General features: G+C 32.0%; 2 protein-coding genes across 2 annotated transcripts; one reads left to right on the forward strand and one right to left on the reverse strand.

The window, feature by feature from the left end:
• Positions 1-1,536: 1,536 nt before the first annotated feature.
• LOC134714907 (F-box/LRR-repeat protein 2-like) lies at positions 1,537-5,238 on the forward strand. The gene is made up of 2 exons (XM_063576605.1): positions 1,537-1,667; positions 3,467-5,238. Exon 2 carries the CDS (start codon positions 3,468-3,470, stop codon positions 5,001-5,003), a length of 1,536 nt encoding a protein of 511 aa, XP_063432675.1. The 5' UTR covers positions 1,537-1,667; position 3,467; the 3' UTR covers positions 5,004-5,238.
• A 1,291-nt stretch (positions 5,239-6,529) lies between these two features.
• On the reverse strand, positions 6,530-17,853 carry LOC134713814 (uncharacterized). The gene is made up of 4 exons (XM_063575091.1): positions 17,685-17,853; positions 12,159-12,266; positions 9,744-9,836; positions 6,530-6,867 (listed from the first exon to the last, which is right to left on the reverse strand). The coding sequence occupies exons 1-4, from the start codon at positions 17,778-17,780 to the stop codon at positions 6,814-6,816; spliced, it is 351 nt and encodes a 116-aa protein (XP_063431161.1). The 5' UTR covers positions 17,781-17,853; the 3' UTR covers positions 6,530-6,813.
• Positions 17,854-19,342: the final 1,489 nt, after the last annotated feature.

Here is a 19,342-nt window from a genome sequence, read left to right on the forward strand (position 1 = left end):
TTGTGACATATTAAAAATGGCGGAGGAATCAAACGCACCACAATCAGTTTTACTTTGGACACGTTTTCTTTTTGGTTGCGGCTTTGTTACCCTTCTTTTATGTTCCATTAGGTCTGTTAAATAAGTTTACCATACACTGTTCATAATAGAGCAACCAACCACTCCTGAAGACATCTTAAATATCATTTTTTAAGAGATGCCAAACAGACATGTCCATACAGTCCAGGGGGACATAACTAATTCATATATATATAAAGTGTATATGTTTTTAAAATTCCAATTCAGTTTAATCTTGAAAGAAAACGTCTGATTAAGGAAGTAACTTATTTTCAAAATCATTGAATAATTTTCTTTTAATACCTTTTATCTATAATATTTCTTTGTGATTATATAGCAAAAATATCAAGATACATCTGACTGGTTACAACCTGAAAGAGAACAGAAGGAGAATAATTTATTATATATAAATATAAATCCATATTTAGATAACGTATAATTATTATAATGAACCTTATCATATTACAACTGTTACAATAAAATTGAGAATGGACATGGGGAAGGTGTCAAATAGACAACAACCCGACCGTAGAAAAAAAAACAACAGCAGAAGGTCACCAACAGGTCTTCAATGTAGAGAGAAAATCTATTATCACTGAACTAGTACACATTTTTGTTTCGGAACAAGCTGAAGCACGCCTCCGGATGTGGGATTTCTTGCTGTATTGCAAAGCCATTGGTGGCCTTCGGCTGTTTTCTGCTCTTTTTTCGATTGTTGTCTCTGTGACACATTCCCCATTTCTATTCTAATTTTGTTTATGAGAAAATCAAATTAGACGTGGTATTATAGCTAACGAGACAACTATCTCCCAAAAATCCAAATGACAATTATTTTAGCATCTTTAGATATCCGCACGAACTTTAACAATGAGCAACATCAATACCGTAAAGTAATCTTTTATCAAATGCTCACATGACAAAATGTGAAGTAATGTTTTTCTGACTTGTTTTACTCCTGCCATGAAGGATAATCAGATCTTAATGCATTCTTGTATCTCAAGAATATACTTTTATTCCTTGGGATATGAACCTGACGAAATTATAACTAAAGGATACCTAAACATTTAGACCATGGTTGTAAGATGCATCACAATATAAATTAATTTAATTATCTTAAAAGAGACGCGCAATGTCAATGTCCAAGTCTATTCGTATTCCATATTTATATTAATTGAAAATATTCTACTTGTAACTTGTAAATGTGAGCGTAACATTTCCGAAAATTTACATTATTGTAGACTACTCAAAAGTAGGTAAAATGATTGATCATTAAAAAAGGTTCACAGTTGGGAATAAATATTAGAAGAAGAATTTAGTATAGCACTCTTCATTCAGTATTATGAATATCAAAGTAATCAGTTATTATGACGAATGTACATGCAATCCACTTAGTTTTCATGCTGCCTGTTCAAAGACCGATCGTAAATATTTAATTAAATGCCAGTGGTAGTTCATTTTAAACTTCCTAGTTTTCGGTTGTTGATTAAACCCGTTGAAAGTATCGAGAACGAAGAAGCTTAGTCTATTCATACTAATAATCAGTTATCATAGGATTACTTGAATGGTTAAATTGCGGTTGAATTAACAATGTAAAGTATCACGTTAAATAGGTGAGTGCTGCATGTATTATCACGTCGTGTAATTTGAATCGTATATACGTTAAGGACTCATTTTGCAATAATATTTATTGATGCGTTTTATTTTGTAATACAATCTTCTTGCATCTTATTTTATATGGAACACCACAGGTGTAATAATCACTTATGTTGGAAGCGCTACACAGAAAACTTGGGCGAAGCGTTATTTTGGTGAAATGGCAGCACCAAGAGCAAAATTTTGAAGATACTGTATATTCTTTCCGTTTTAAATGATACAATGACTTTGTTCTGTTTGCAATTTATATTCTGATGCTTTTTTTTTTCAAAATTACTAACTTTGTTAAATATATAGAGATAGGAAGATGTGATGTGAGTGCCAATGAGATAACTCTCCATCCAAATTACAATTTATATAATTAAACCATTATAGGTCAATGTACGGCATTCAACACGGAGCCTTGGTTCACACCGAATAATTGAAGTTATAAAGGGCCCCAACATTACTAGTGTTAAACCATTCAAACGGGAAAACCAACGGTCTAATCTATTATATATAAAAACGAGAAACGAGAAACTCGTATAAATTACATAAACAAACGACAACTACTGTACATCAGATTTCGACTTAGGACAGGTGCAAATATTTGCAGCGGGATTAAACGTTTTTATGGTACCAAACCTTCTCCTCTTTTCCGATTTGAAACAATAGAAAATCACAGATAATACATAGAATTATATATGAAAGTTAATTTAGCAGAATCTAATGTAATGACCCAGAGATAATATCTAAAGCTAAGTATTGAATGACAACATTTGTATTTCATTATGTTATATACATGTACATTATTATTAAATTTTTTTGGCAGTTAACTTTTCAAAAAGTCTGCTTTTAAATATTCTATTTAATATTTTCAGACATCCATAGTCTGTCTTACAAATTAATTCGTTCTTTAAATAAATACTCGGTCATGAATAACAACTTACACTATCAACAACGAGATATGACGAATGAAAATAACCACTGATATTAGCTGATCAGTTTAGACATTACATACCAATGTAGTACAAAAAGGGCAAACCTAATGGGACCAATGTCTTTCACTAGATACAGTTAGATAAATGACGTCATTCGTCGTCATTTTCTAGTAAATATCTTATTCAATTACATCGTATATAGAATACTAATTGGCAAAAATATATACTGAACGTTCTCTATAAAACACAACTCAACACTGGTATCTTACACTTTTGGGTCGAAGGAAGTTCACTTTTTTTTTGCAGTTGAGATTTCTTTTCTCAAATGTTCATTTGCGCTTCGAAATTAGGACTTGAAATTCTCTCCATCTTTGTCGTTCAAGGTTTGTGCAAAGTGTTTTAATTCGTTCTAAATTTTGAATAAGATTCAGTATTTTTGTATTTCTTGTTGTATTTCTTGGCTTTCTTCATTTGTTTTCATTACGTAATAGATTTCTAAGAAATTATGTTTATTATATTGACATATGAATTATAAATTGTACAGTACGGAATTTGTCATTCTTTTTTTTTTTTTTTAAATCTTTCACATGACATATACGTTTCAACTACATGTACTTTGCTTTAGGATTTGTATACTAATTCCTGGACTAGCGGAAACCTCTACTCAAAAACAAATGCAAAGCGGAAATTGAAATTGAAGCTTGACCTATAAACTGTTCCATTGAACACTGAGTTGCTGTTAATAAATATATAATAATTATTGAAATATTATATCATGAGTAATCTTAGCAATCGGTGATTATATATATATATATATATATATATTTATTTTTTAGGATGGATTCTTTACCACCGGAATTGATATTGAATATATTATCCTATTTACCACAACATGACCTCCTCTTACGAATCAGAAACGTTTCCAAGTATTGGAACCAATTGGCACACGCACCTCGTTTATGGTATAAACTGGACGTTAGACGCAGCGAAGAAACGACATCGTTATATCTGGAGAATATTGACCTACTATGCGTTCATATAAAGCATCTTCTTACAGATGAGGAATTTTTAGTGAAAGTTTGTTATCATCGAACACCAAAGCCACATTTCAAGAATCTTCGAAACTTGGACTTATCAAGTGTATATCTGGCAACGACGAGTGTCATTACAGATTTTATTTCCGAATGTACTAATCTTGAATCAATCAGTGTTCGATTTGATGATAGCATTTTATTCCGTGATATTTTTAAAACATTATCAAAGTTAAATCTGAAAGATTTACATATTAACTATAGTGGAGATGACGTGGAATTTCTATTTATTTTGGAAGAACTTTCTCGAAACAAATATTCCAAGACATTATCAATTCATTGCAACACTATTCAAAATAACACAGTGCGTTTTCTTTTGGAGAATTTCCAGAATTTAAAGTCATTAGATGTAACTAGTTCTTATTTAAAGAATGACACGTTCATGTCGATGCAACGTTTGTTATCCCTTAATGCTTTGAGCTTAGATTATACTAGGGTGAATGATGCCGGGCTAAAGTTAATTGCCAGGAACGTTCCGAATCTTAAGTTTTTCTCCGTAGTCAGGTGCGAGGATATATCAGACGAAGGCATTGTAAATATCGCAGAAAATTGTCCGTTTCTGGAACAAATTCACATTTGTAGATCGTATACGATCTCTGGTAGTACCTTGGTAGCGATAGCGAAAGGTTGCCCACGCCTACAGCGGCTGTCGGTTATGGCATGTGCACAAATGGATGACGCGGGTGTGGAATCACTGGTTATGAAATGCAAACATTTACAGGTGTTGATTTTAAACTTCTGTATACAATTAACAGATCAAAGTTTATTCAGTATCTCCAGATTTTGTACAACCCTCCGAAAGTTAGATATTAGTAATAACGGTAAGTTTACTTCTAAAGGGATATCTTCGCTTTTACAGTCGTGTAAATTGCTGGAACTACTTAACAGTGCTTCATGTGGTGGAATCACAGACTTGCGATTCCCTGTGTCTCGTACTGGGATAAAACTCAGTAATAAATCATTTGACAATGAAGACACCATTCTAGCAAAACTAGTGACTGTAAATGAACGTGCTACGAACGACAACTCGTATTCAATATCCAATCATCAACATTGCCATATAAGATCAATGAACCTAAGCCACACATCCATCAATAATATATCTGTGCTAGAATTGTCGTTTTTATGTCCCGATTTAAGAAATTTATACCTTTTTGGGTGCAAAAATGTAACAATTGATATTGTCGAATGTCTTTTTAATAATTGCGTGTTTATGGAGAAAATAAGTGTGAAAAGGAAAACGATTTTCCGCAAGAACATATTTCTTCATGCGGTTTCTTGAATATGCCTGCTTTTTTATTATGTTGTTTAAATATACTTCAGTCATTGTCAGTGTTATTGATTTAAATAAAATGAAAGCCAATTTACACATGAATTAAGTACAAAAGTTAAAGTTTATTATATAGTATCCGTCGATCTGAAATTTATTTTGTCGGTCAAGCCTAATATTTGTTAATGCAAGGGGCCATTGGATATATGTTGTCTTGTTCAATACATTGTTTGATCAGTTTGCTGGTTTGCTGTCCAATGTATTTTTAAAAGATCGATTTACCTAAACCTGGTCACAAACATATACATACATCAGTGTACATAAAACGTGTACTCGCAGCTACACTGGAGATTCATTCAATGGCTCTGTCATTTATTCATTATTTGCATGGATTTGGCACTGTTATACTGAGAGAAAAAAAAAATGATTTAGCCCTTTTACGTGTGTGTTTCAATTAAAGAGGATATGTGTTTTTGTGTCGTTGAGTTGTTGTCCGACATACTGCAGGTCTTACTTACTACATAGAAGAAACATGACAACGAACAAGCACCATAATGTATTACTGTAAATTTATATTTGAAAGAATTTTGACTACAGATCGATGCAGGGCAGAAACTCTGTCTGTAATGTATAATTCAAATACACACAATATAAAGGGTTAGCAAATTTCAAAGGGAGTCAGACCGCTTGGGAAATGTGAGACAATTCAAACAACAAAACTAAGTCATAATTATAAAGACAAAAAACAACAACAATTCACAAAAAATCAAATATAAGTCGACAGACGTAACACAAACAAACCCATTAAATATCAGGCCCCTGACTTAGATCGGCCTGTCGGACGTAATGTACATGTTTTTGCAGGGTTAAATATTTTGCGTGCTTTCAATGCTTCACTGAGAAGGTGACGAAACAGTACACGTTGTACACCATACTGTAAAAAAAATCAGTTGCAATTGAATTAACTCAAAATATCGGTACGACGAGAAACGAAATAAAACATTTAAACAATTAACACAAAGCACCGAACTAAGAGTACTTGCTGTAGCAGATAACTTGTTCCAAGCCAGCAACTAACAATAAATAATGTACTACCTGACGATCATTTCGCAACTAACGGATGCAGTCATACATACATGTATAACAAGAATGTGTCCCAATTACACGGGTGCCCCATCCGCACTATCATTTCTATGTTCAGTGGACAGTCAAAATGGGATAAAATCTCTAATTTGGCATTACAATTAGAAAGATCATATCCATTTTCATATCATAGGGAACATGATTACTAAGTTTAAAATTGATTTGGACTTCAACTTCAAAACTACCTCGACGAAAAACCAAAAATCGGATGCACGGACGAACGGACGCAGTGCACGGAACTGAAAACATAATGCTAAAAATGGGGCATAAAAAGAACTGCAACAGGCAATCTTAAATGCAATTATCGTTACATTCTTTGTTGACATACATTTGTACAAATATACATTTTGTGATCTGTGGTCAAATCCTGATACTTTGTACCCTTACGAGCAATAATTTATTATGGTACTAAACCTTCAAGTTGGATACATAATATCGATTTCCTATGGCTAATTTTCTTTATAACTTAAAATTATCACTACACATTTGTTTCTTCTTGATTTTAAGAATAAAACATAGTCATATATATGTTCCAATAAAATATACTGTATATAATAGTTTGGACAGAGCATAATCATTTTGAAACAACTGTTACAAGCTGTCGTCGTTTTTTTTTTATAATTACTTTTTCTTTTCTTTTCAACAATCTTCAATTCCTTTAAATTTGTGTAGGATATAATTAGTTATCTGAATAATCAGAATCATTATCAGTTTCATCTGAGGTATCTGTATCCTAAAATAATAGATTGTACATGTAAATCAAATAGGAAATCACAGATTCATGACCTCATCATAGATAGAATGTTAACTTATAATTTGACTCGTGATTCGTCCGCATAAGACTAATCCTGAGTGCTCCAATAAACACAATTGCAAATCAAGAATAAAAACAATAAGACTGAACACAATTATAAAAAAAACAACAGCAACAAAAAACCGTGATAACATCAAGACAGAAAAAGACAAACGAAAAGCGATTAAAGTTAAAAAAAAAAAAAAAAACAGCCCACAAATCATTTCATAGATATCTAAAGACTGAGCAACACAAGATCAACGGTTAATTCTAGGTGCTGCCAAAGATAACTTTCTTATTCCAAATGTGCTAATCGAATTGTCAAATCCTGAAAACGAGAATGTATTAAGTAGATTGTGGTTACGATAGTGGGGACTTTACCTGTAGTCATCTGCGAAGCAGATACTGGCCAACCAAATTATGATTGTAGCCTCAAAAACTTTTGGAAACATAACCTTTCTAGGAAACATACTACCGAGTGTTCATACAAAACATATACATTCAACTTGATATTTTTGCTGAAAATAGACTTAATTTTCAAAGGGACCAATTTTCTTAATCTGTAATGCAGTATTTTTTTAATTAAAATTATATGAGCCAAAAAACGTGCTACCTCACTTAAAGATCCTAAGCAAAATTCTTGAAATAACTTAATTAATTTTAAAAACTAAATACGCAATACATGTACTAAGTACGGGGCGCCGAATGGGACTCTTGTGGTTTTGTACAAAATTCAATTCTGTCATAACAAAATCATTTTTGTCTTACAAAACTATGTGCTACAGACTTGTTTTGTGAGAACTTCATTTTTGTGATGACAAAATTCATTTGTGTAGACAAAATTCATTTTTGTCATGACAAAATTCATTTTTGTAGACAAAATTCATATTTGTCATGATAAAAGTCAATTTTGTCTCAAAGGTATGCAAATATAAACATATTTGCATACAAAATTGACTTTTGTTACCTGATATGGAAATTAAATCACAAAAGTCAATTGTGTACGGTAAGATTCAATTTTGTGAGACAAAATTGACTTTTGTGAAACAAAATTAACTTTTGTGAGACAAAATTGACTTTTGTGAGACAAAATTGACTTTTGTGAGACAACATTGACTTTTGTGAGACAAAAGTCAATTTCGTCATTTTTGTTGAGACAAAATTCAATTTTGTCATTTTTGTTGAGACAAAAGTCAATTTTGTTAATTTTGTTGAGACAAAAGTCAATTTTGTAAATTTTGTTGAGACAAAAGTCAATTTTGTTAATTTTGTTGAGACAAAAGCCAATTTTGTCAATTTTGTTGAGACAAAAGTCAATTTTGTCAATTTTGTTGAGACAAAAGTCAATTTTGTGACGACAAAATTCATTTTTGTGATGACAAAATTCAATTTTGTAACAACAAAATTGACTTTTATAAGACAAAATTGACTTTCGTGAGACAAAATTGACTTTTATGAGACAAAATTGACTTTCGTGAGACAAAATTGACTTTCGTGAGACAAAAATCAATTTTGTTGAGACAAAATTCAATTTTGTTAATTTTGTTGAGACAAAATTGAATTTTGTCTCAACAAAATTGACAAAATTCAATTTTGTCAATTTTGTTGAGACAAAATTCAATTTTGTCTATTTTGTTGAGACAAAAGTCAATTTTGTCAATTTTGTCTCACAAAAGTCAATTTTGTGTAACAAAAGTCAATTTTGTGTAACAAAAGTCAATTTTGTGTAACAAAAGTCAATTTTGTGTAACAAAAGTCAATTTTGTGTAACAAAAGTAATTTTTGTGTAACAAAAGTCAATTTTGTGTAACAAAAGTCGATTTTGTATGCAAATTAGTTCACAGAAACCAAACTAAACTAATTTAAATACAAAATTGACTTTTGTCGCTCAATTTTCAAATTAGGTAACAAAAGTCAAGTCTTTGTAACAAAAATGAATTTTGTCATGACAAAAGTGACTTTTGTCCGCTGATAGATAATTTTGTATGACAAAATTTCAAATTTGTAGTATGATACAAATTTTGTTAAACTGAACTCATTTTTGTTGAACAAAAGTCACTTTTGTCCGTACAAAATTGAATTTTGAGTACAAAACCCCAAGAGTCCCATTCGGCGCCCCGTACTAAGGAATGTATCAAACATTGGTATTCACAACAAAATTAGTTCACGGTGCTTTATAACAACAAGCAACTTCATAAATAAAGCTATCAAGTTAGTTACAAATATGTGTGACGACATGTTTTTCTACGATGGCTAGAGGTATAGGGGAAAGGTTGAGATCTAAAAAAAAATCAGGTTAAACCCCGCCGCATACAATGTATATGCGCCTGTCTCAAGTCAGAACCCTCTGAAGTTTGTTAGTCTTGTATGATTTTGAATTTTTATCTCATATATATATATTTCGGAGTTTAAATGAACTGAACTAGTGCTTAGCGGCCAACTGAAGTTCACATCCAGCAGCAGGATTATCGATGTGTTGAAGACCAATTGGTGGCCTTCGGCTGTTTTCTGCCCTTTGATTGCGTTGTTTTTTCTTTGACACATTCCCTTTTTCCATTCTCAGTTTTATTCTCACTGATAATCGTATCACATTTTCGTTTTTTAAATATAGCTGACCCTTCCAGTCTTTTTTTGGTTGGGTAAATTTAATGTTCAGTCTTTAGTTGTTTCATGAGTTTGAATACTTTTTTGGGGGTATCTTTCGTCCCTCTTTAGCTCAAGGTTTTCAATTATTCTAGGGAAATTCAAATTTATAACATCGTTATATAACTGGTACAAAGGCATGTATCTACACATGTTTTATGTTTTATAATTACCTCAGAATCATTTGAGTTGTAACAATATTGCTCCCCATGGTATGTTATTTCCACGTTTATCTCGCATTTTGTTGCTATATATATTTCCTTTGCCTAATATAGAATGTTTGTTATTGTTATTACAACTGATCTTTTCAAAACATATTCACTTTCAACAACACACGAACTGTGCATTCACAGGCTTAGTCTTCTAACTATATAGGATAATGTTTATGCCATGGTATTTTCTGTTTATGTTCGATTAGTGAGTTTGATTGTCTATTTGATATTTGTCGCCCCTTATCAGTAATTTAGTGTTCTAGAAACAAAAAAAACTTGTTTAGTATAGAAACATTTAAAACTCTTCGTAAGAATCGAACTTTCAACTTTAAAATTAATGCTATTCACAGAATGATGTTTTTAAAATACAAACGGTTACACTGTAGAAGATATAATCTTAAAATCCTTCTTCAAAGTTTGTACAATTAGTGCTAAAATTTACATTTCTAGGACAAGGCCTTCTTTTACCAACCATGCGAATATTGGTTTTCTAATCACTGAAGGCCGTACGGTTACCAATAATTGCTAACATCCGCTTTATTTGAAATCTGATGAAATGTTGTTCCGTTTGATTTCATGACACATGTCTTTATTTCTGTAAGGATAACATGTATGTGTCGCAAACTTTTGAAAATATATCAGTTATTTACGCTTGCTAGATTTGTCGACTCATTCAATAGTTTTAAAACTATTTCTAAAAATTCAGGCTACAAATATCCATGACGATTCAGATATACCAAAAGAAACGTGTGTTTCTGCACAGCATTTTAACAGTCATAGGTATTTCTAGTGAATACATGTGCAAAATAAAACACACTTGCATATGTCTACCAATGTTTTGACCGTTTTGTAGCGTACTCAACACATTCATTATCCATACTAAATATACAATGCAACAATGAATTACAGTAAGACTTTGGACGATTGTCCATTGACCCAAACCCTTGCATTGGTGTAAATGTAAAAATATTAAGACTAGAGGAACACATTTGGTCTTCTTCATTTAAACAAAACTTGAAAAACAAATGTAGGTTACTTTCTTTTTTTCTTTTTGTTGTTGTTGTAAAAATAAATTGTTTATTACACGTGTAATATGAACAGGAGATCCGTGGTGGTATGGTTATCGGATTGGACTGTTAACACGGCAGCAGTCCTTTTGCGCCAATTACTGTTTTTCAGGGGTATCATTTGCGCCAATTTTTATTTTCAAAATGTATCAATTGCGCCAATATTCGGAACTCATTTGCGCCAATTTACCTGTACATATATCTATCATAAATATTAATGATTACTATATATATGTATTCTTATTTTTGCCCCAACAGGTATCACATGTTAGGAGATATTTCACCGTAAAGACGAGTTTCTGAAGAGAATTAAATGACTTATGCAGCATTAGACAGTCAATTTACAGAGAGAGAATAAAATTTAATGCTTAACAAAGATATGCCAATATAGAAAATAGAAGTTTTTGCTCTTTATGTTTTAGCCACAAATGTTGATGACACAGAGCTTTGTTCCTACCATGCGTATGGGCTTTATTATTATTATGAACTATTATTAACTATTTTATGGATTTCATCCTTTAATGTTTGTGTTTTTGGACAAAAAAAAAGAAGTTTAAAGCTACTACATATATTAAAATGGGAAGTACCCATGCAGTAGCAGTAATAAAAACATATGTTTCAGAAAAGGAAACATGTGCCGTGTTACACTACCGGTTCCAAGTCCGAATAAAGAAGTAAGGAAGTAATTTTCTTTTAACTGGCGCAATCGTATGTTTTATTTTTGGCGCAAATGAAACCATCTAATTGTAAAACATGTGGCGCAAACGTAGCATTTGAGAAAATAAGTTGTGGCGCAAAAGGACGCATTTTTGGCACAAACGGATCTCTCCCGTTAACACAAAGGTTCCTGGTTCGATCCCTTCTCCTGGGATAAAATTTCAGGGACTGAATTTTCGGATCTGACATCAATGCGGGTATGGTCTTGAGAAACGATGAAAGTCTGTCGGAAGGGGACGTTAAATGGATGACTTCTTGTAGGAAAAAGACACCCTTATAGATTTAAAAAGAGCAGGCTATTGCCGCTACAAGGCAACACTCGCACCCGCATGGTGGAAAGGGGAATAATTTCAATAACTTGTTTTCCAATCCACTATAAATACATATGATTGAACTAAACTAGAAACAGGCTTGTTGATTTTGATTGCCTAATGTTGTTCATTCATATGACTCATGAAAGCATTTCTGCAAACAATATTATTTTAACTGAATCTTTATGTACGTGTCTAGAAACACATCAATTTCGTGGATTAAATATTAATGTAACGAGAACCCCGACACATTATATTTATAAATTTGTTAACCATCTCACCTTTTTAATTATTGTCCTTCTTCTAGTCTCAAAACTGTTATTTCTTCGAGTTAAATTTTCAAAATAAGTTGTATGTCGTGGGTTTCCTGACCTTTGCTTAGATTTAGCCTGAAAATGTATAAAACAAATCTCATAACTAGATATAATATTGATTTGTATGGCATCAACGAGTGTTTCTATAATAACTTTTAATACTTCTGGTCGACGAAATAGAAGTCACTGTACCATTTACCATACAACACCTACTGTCATATTTGCGGACCATAGAGCTACGGATTTTTTCTTTATCAAAACATGCAGAATTGCGACCCAGGTTCAGGTCGCGCTTATTTCAACAAAAACATATTTTTTTTTATGATAATCCATGCAAAGTTTAGCTCGTTTCGTTAGATATTTTCTAGGATATGACGTACCTAATTATGTTTGAACATTAATTTCCTAAACACTATTAACTTATTATTCCCATTTGTATACATTCTCCGCCTATTTTGTTCGGCCATATTGAATCTCGTCGTGACGTCACGAAAATCAAGAAAAGAGCCCTAAAATACGTCCGTTATTGATTCGAAATTTTTGTTCTAGTTTTGTATAGATAAGTTGCAATGCTAACCACAATCCATTCAAACGCTATCAACTAATTCTAAAAATCAGGAAAAACGTAGTTAGTTTAAAGTACGATTCGTCAACATAGGTTAAGATGCCGTCGGAATATTTTCCAACGGAAATCTGTACAACAAACTTTTACCGGATTTAAAAAAAAAGAAATAAAGCTACACCCTTAATTTCATATACCTACTCTAAGCTTATTGCATCAACAATTTTCAGCAACGAATGGGTTTTAGGGGCCTTTCACCTCAAAGATGCGAAATCCAAACCCCCGAATTGCTCATCTGCATCGTCGTAATAAAATTATAATTCACCAGGTCATTTTATAAAAGGCTACCTTGGCATCATAAGCAATGGAAAACTATGGACGTTGTCAGTTGAGGAAACAAACTTTATAATTCCCTCGTCTATTGATTGGAAAAGAACCACGGGTTACTGATGATGGATACAGATGAATACGTAGCAATAAAATGGTTCAAATGTGACTATTCGTTCATTCATTCAGAAACTACGATGTACTATGAACACATGGGTTTCTAAATCATTCAAGAACCCGCAGGTTGTGGATGCTTTATTCTCTTTTCGTTACAAATATATCATTGTTCCAGAAGAAAATGCCTCCAATAATATTATCTTCAAAGGATAAATCATTATTTGGAATGTCCCATAAAAGAGCTTGGAATTAATAGCAAAGCTGGTCATCCATATTCTTTTAACAATATTTACAAAGGATAAAATTTAAAAAAAACCTATACCTGTCTTTCTTTCTTTTTGTATTAACATAAAAAATCTATCGTCATACTTGGAACCAAAAATCACAAAACTCCATATGTAGAACGAGAAGTAAAGCGCAATTGTCCAAAGTATTTGAAGCGCAAATGTCCTATCGTTTTACTTATAGGTTAGACTATACTTGGTCATGTTTTATGAAGATTTAAGCCCAAGGCTTAAATATGAACAAGTATTGTCTGACCAATTTAGAACATATTCACACTTTCGAGTGACCTTACAAAATTAGTCTTTCACATTGTTATATATTCAAACCTTGAAAAGAGTTCACATTTTATAATGAACAAAATGTAAAACATAGGCAATCATTTCTATGGATGGAATGAAATAGCACTGACATAGTTTCTGAGAACCGAATGGATAAATTGTTTTTCTTTTGCTTCAGGTAAAATTTAATACTAATAAAGTTTGAGATTTTTTTTTTGTTTTAAAAAAAGGTACATAATCATGATAATGTTATATAAATCCCCTTTTTAAAATTTGATTTTTTTTTATAAAAATAAAACTCTGTATAAGCATTTAAATTCAGACCATTCAATGTTAAATGCTTCCTTTTTTTTATTGATAACTTAGTATGTATTGTGTTTCTCCATAAAAAATCCTTTGCTTTATATATGAGCCGTCTGAAATTGTTTTCTTGAAAGAAAAAAAATCCCTTAAATGCCCGGTTCATAACAAATGAATATTATTTTACCTACATCCTTACTCCCATTGTTTTTGTTTATTCTATATTATGTTTACCATTAGAAAATTCAGGAATATTTGCAAAATTCAAAATAATTTGTTTTAATGTTTGCTCTTTAATCAGTAGGCTGTTTTCCAAGGGAAAATGCCTCAGGTGGTTGTACACTTCATTAGTGCAGTTATTAAGAGTTCACTTTCATAATTAAATGACAATGAAAAGTCATTCATGTATAGCATTTCATAGTGCATGGAAAACCATGTACTATGAAAATTAGAGGGCAAAAATCTGACTTTTCATTGGACAAGAAGGGGTGAGTATGTTCTAAAGGTAAAAAAGCGCAAACGTCCTGTGCTCGAGTCAATATGATCAGTGAAGAAAGAAATGAAATGTATTTAGTATGGTAATTTCGCTAGGTTCAGACCAATATGCAGGTATAAGATATCATGCATGAACTGAAAATATATAGGCAGATTTAAATATATTAAATCAAGAAAATTGGCAAGAATTTTTTTGACTGGACTGCAAGAGTTTTTGCAAGGGAATAATGCGGAAAGATACATTTCTGAGTCTTTTATTTCAAAGACATTTACAAAAAGGATAACCGAGGTTTTTTTCCCTAAATGAGCTTGGGTTTCATCCTTCATTACAAATATTTGTATTAGAAAAAAATACGTCTGTTCTTCAAAATTACTCCATATAAATCTTTGGTAATAAAATGATTCAACAGGATTTTTTTCTAAGGAAACCTCAAATTCTTGATATGGAATCTTTGACTTTGGCTTATTAGAAACATTAAAATACAGCCAAATTTCGTACCAGCATAATTCTTATTACATACTCAATTTTGCAATGCAAACGATTTTTTTGTCACCGCAGTTTTTTGCAAACCTTTTAGTCCAATTGTAATTTCTCTGTTGATTTCAAAACCAATAGCGTAATTTACAAACGGATCTACAATTCAAATAAAAAAAAAACAAGTTTTAGTTATTGCCCTTTGGACCGACATTTCATTGAATTTTTATTTATTTGTGAATAAGTTTGATGCAACTTATGCAAACATAATTATGGTTCATGGTTTAGTCAAATAAGGAAAATTTCGACATTATTCCTCTTCGAATCTTAAAATGTAAACAATTTACAGGGGCCTGCCAAAGCGAAACGATTATTTCTGGCAAATAGCTCACACTGAATCATCACCTTAAAGAAAATTAGATATTTAAGAACACAGATTTTGAGAATGTAAGCAACATTTGGACCAACACAACAAACATAATTTGATATGCCACCAACCAACACGTACCAACTAGGAACACATTATCAAAACATTCTTATTCATGGAGGATCTTAAACGACAAATTATTAAAAGGCAGAAGGTTTATACCATGGCCAAAAGCAATGGTAAAATACTTGACAAGAAGAAATACAAAGCTACAGAAAAAAGTTTAGATAGACACACAATTCTTACATAGCAGATGTCGTAAGAAGCGACTTAGAGAACACATGTGCACCCGTAGATATTCTGGTCATATGTAAAGAGTCGGAAACCAGATGCATCCCAGATTGTAACCTTGATGGCTTCCCCTATAGTGACACATATACTAAGGCATCTATACTGAATCATCAATTCCAACCAGTGCACATCAAAGAAGATACCAGTACATGACATGACCTATAGTTCTAGTTAACTCCCCATCGTGGACAATATCGTCATTCATAAAAGACACATATACAAACTCTTGAACGGCCTATGAATTTTCAGCTTGAACATACGACAGCAGAATCAGTAGCTCCTTATCTTTCCCAGATGCTTTAGCTACCCACGGACAGGGTTAAGTCTCCAGATAATTGGTATAAGGCGAACATCGTGTCAATCTACAAGAAAGGAGAGAAATACCAACAATAGGAATCAGAAGTCGAAGATCATGTGAGACCCAGAAAGTGGTAACACTGAACCAGATTGCATACACATGGGCAGCAGACAGACATCATTCTGCTTGATTTTTTAAAAGCCTCTTACAAGCTACCATACCAACGCTTGCTCCCGAAAATATCACATTATGGTGTGAAACAAGCAACGTTGATCTGGATAAAACAAACTTCCTGAGCAGGAGCAGACCGTAGTCCCTTGTCCCAGACGGACATACATGTACATGTACATCTACTCTTTTAGATGTCATATCTTGAGTTCTATAACGGACCGCCTTATGCGCTATTGCTAACATTTTCAACGACATACCAGATTTAACAAGTGTCACACCCTGGACACAACTGACACCTAACACTGACACCAACTGGAAGTTGTTGATAGCGTATATACAATTAACAGATCAAAAGTTATTCAGCATCTCTAGATTCGGTATAACCCTTCCATTGTGACGGTAAATTTACTCCTAAAGGGACATATTTGCTTTTACAGTTGTGTAAATGGCTGGAGCTACGTAACAGTGCTTCGTGTGGTGGAATCAAAGAGTTGTAGTTCCCTTGATCTCCTGGGATAAAATATATTAATATACCGATTGACCAAATAAGTGACTTATAATTAACGTGCTACGAACGACAACTTGTATTCAATATCCAACCATCAACATTGCCGTATAAGGTCTATAGACCTACGCCACAAATCCATCAATAAAAATCTGTGCTAGAACTTTAGTTTTTTATCCGGATTTAAGAAATGTATACCTTTTTGGGCGCAAAAATGTATTAATTTGTAATTGTCGAATGTCCTTTTTAATATTGCGTGTTTATGGAGAAAATGAGTGCAAAAAGGAAAACGATTTTCAGCAAGAACGTATTAATTTTCTTCAAACGATTTCTTGAATATACATGGGTTTGTTGTGTTGTATTTAAATAGTCTGCAGTATTTTTGAATTAAATAAAACTAAAGCTTAATAAAGTACACACGTTATCATTCTATTAGAAGATGTTGTATGCGTATCAATGAGACAACTCTCCATCAAAGTCATAATTTACATTATTTATATTTAATTCAAATTCATGACAAAAGGTCTGGATTTATTGCAAGACTCCAAATGTGAACGTCCCTTTTTTTTTTTTTTATCAAAATGCTCACCGTGCCTGCATAAATAAAAAGCATAATACATCCTAAAGTTCATACGAAATTTCAAAGCTTTCGTTTAAATACATGTTTTATTGAGGAGAGTTGCACCATGAAGATAAAGTATACATCTGAACGCCATATTGATTTGTATGACCGTTGCTTGCGAAAAGTATACGTCACAGTTAGGCGCCCACATATTTGTTCAAATTGTAGTAGTCCCAATTCAATCATCCTTTCATGATTGTGACTTTTTTTAATATATTCTTCAGTCAGATATAATTTATAATATTTTAATCACTATGATTTGACCAATAACGTATATCTATAGATTATATTTAACGCTACAATCAAACAGAAGAGGACACAACAACAAAGTTCAACTTACCTTTACTTTACTGGAATTGTCATCAATTTGACTCCACAGCCACCCTATAAAAGCGTTAAACAGTTCTTTAATGATGGATATGATGAATTCTATCATAATTATTGTCGTGTTTACTCAGTATTAAATTCTTGTGTCAGAGACTAAAGAAATAAAGTATCTTAGTGTCTCATTTAATCTGATATATACTATATGAGATAACAATATTGTTTATCAGACTATGACATTGACATTTAATCCATGCACTAATGTTAAGTATTATCAGATACCTGAATGATTTCAAATTCGTAATAAAGGAAAGTATTTTTAAAATTAGTTTGAGTCACAACTTCGATAATACTTCCTTCAGATTATCTGTTTCAAAGTACATGAAATTATGCGTTATTTTTTCTGTTAACATTTTTACTAGCCACGAGTCGATATACACGTTTTTAATATGCATGTACTGAATACTGACATAATTGCATATTGGGTAGTTCAGTATTTGTCATTTCAAAAAAAATCATCAAGTACTATCATTATGACCGAAGTGCAAAGTTTGTGCAAAAAGTTTTTAAAAATCTAATATTACACAGTGTTTTCTATTGTAGTAGTAAGTCAATATAAAAAGTATTTAAAACTGAAATGAAATGATGCTCCATTGAAAAGATTATCAATAGGAAGTATAACACAATCTACAATACAGAGAACACTTATCTAAGGATATTAAAAAAATATATCGTATGATAAAGAAGAAATGGTGGTTCTTACTTAAATATAAAAAGAGAATAGATTTACAGAAAGATGTAAGACTAGTATTTCAAAGATCTTTTTTCAAAACGATTAATAGTGCTTCCTTTTTCCATTACATGTTTAAGAGCTTGGTTTTCATCCCTCTGAAGAAGTTATAATAGATATAAACTACCGCAATCCTTCGACATTTCTCCGACAGGAATTTGCTTTAAGGAAACAGCTACATCTTGATGTACAATCTTTGGTTGATTATAAACGCACAATATAGACAAATTTTTCACTAGCATTTATCCGTCTAATATGAAACATTTTTCTATTAAAAATACTGTTTTATGTAGACAGGTGTTTTGTCACTATTGTTTTTTGTTTGTTAATTTTTAGGCCCATTAATATTTGCTGTTGCATTTCATAAGCACATGCCGTAATTTACGAAAAGATCTACGATTCAAATGTTAAAAAAACTTTTTAGTTATTTCCCTTTGGACGAAATCACAATTGTTATGGCCGACATATTATTGAATTCCTTATTTATGTTTGAAAAATTTTGAAGCAATCAAAGCATAAATATGGTTCATAGTTTAATCAAATTAAAGATACACCGACTTTGTTCCTCTACGAATCTTAAAATGAAGACAATTACAAATGAAACCAAGTGCTCCTTTATTTATAATTTTACAATGGAACGAGCATGCATAACGTAAATAGCTGCTTGTGAATAATTTAATCATAGGTTCTTCACTTATTCGAAACTTGAGATTGGATATGATAGATACTTCGACAGTTTTCTTACTGTTGTTTCTTTGAAATGAATACTCTTTCAATCAGTTTAATTGAAATCTGGAGCTGGCATGTCAGTTAACTGCTAGTAGTCTGATGTTATTTATGTATTATTGTCATTTTTTTTAAATTTATTTGGTTACATCTTCTGA

Source organism: Mytilus trossulus, chromosome 4 (assembly GCF_036588685.1).
Source record: "Mytilus trossulus isolate FHL-02 chromosome 4, PNRI_Mtr1.1.1.hap1, whole genome shotgun sequence".
Taxonomy (NCBI): Eukaryota; Metazoa; Mollusca; class Bivalvia; order Mytilida; family Mytilidae; genus Mytilus; species Mytilus trossulus.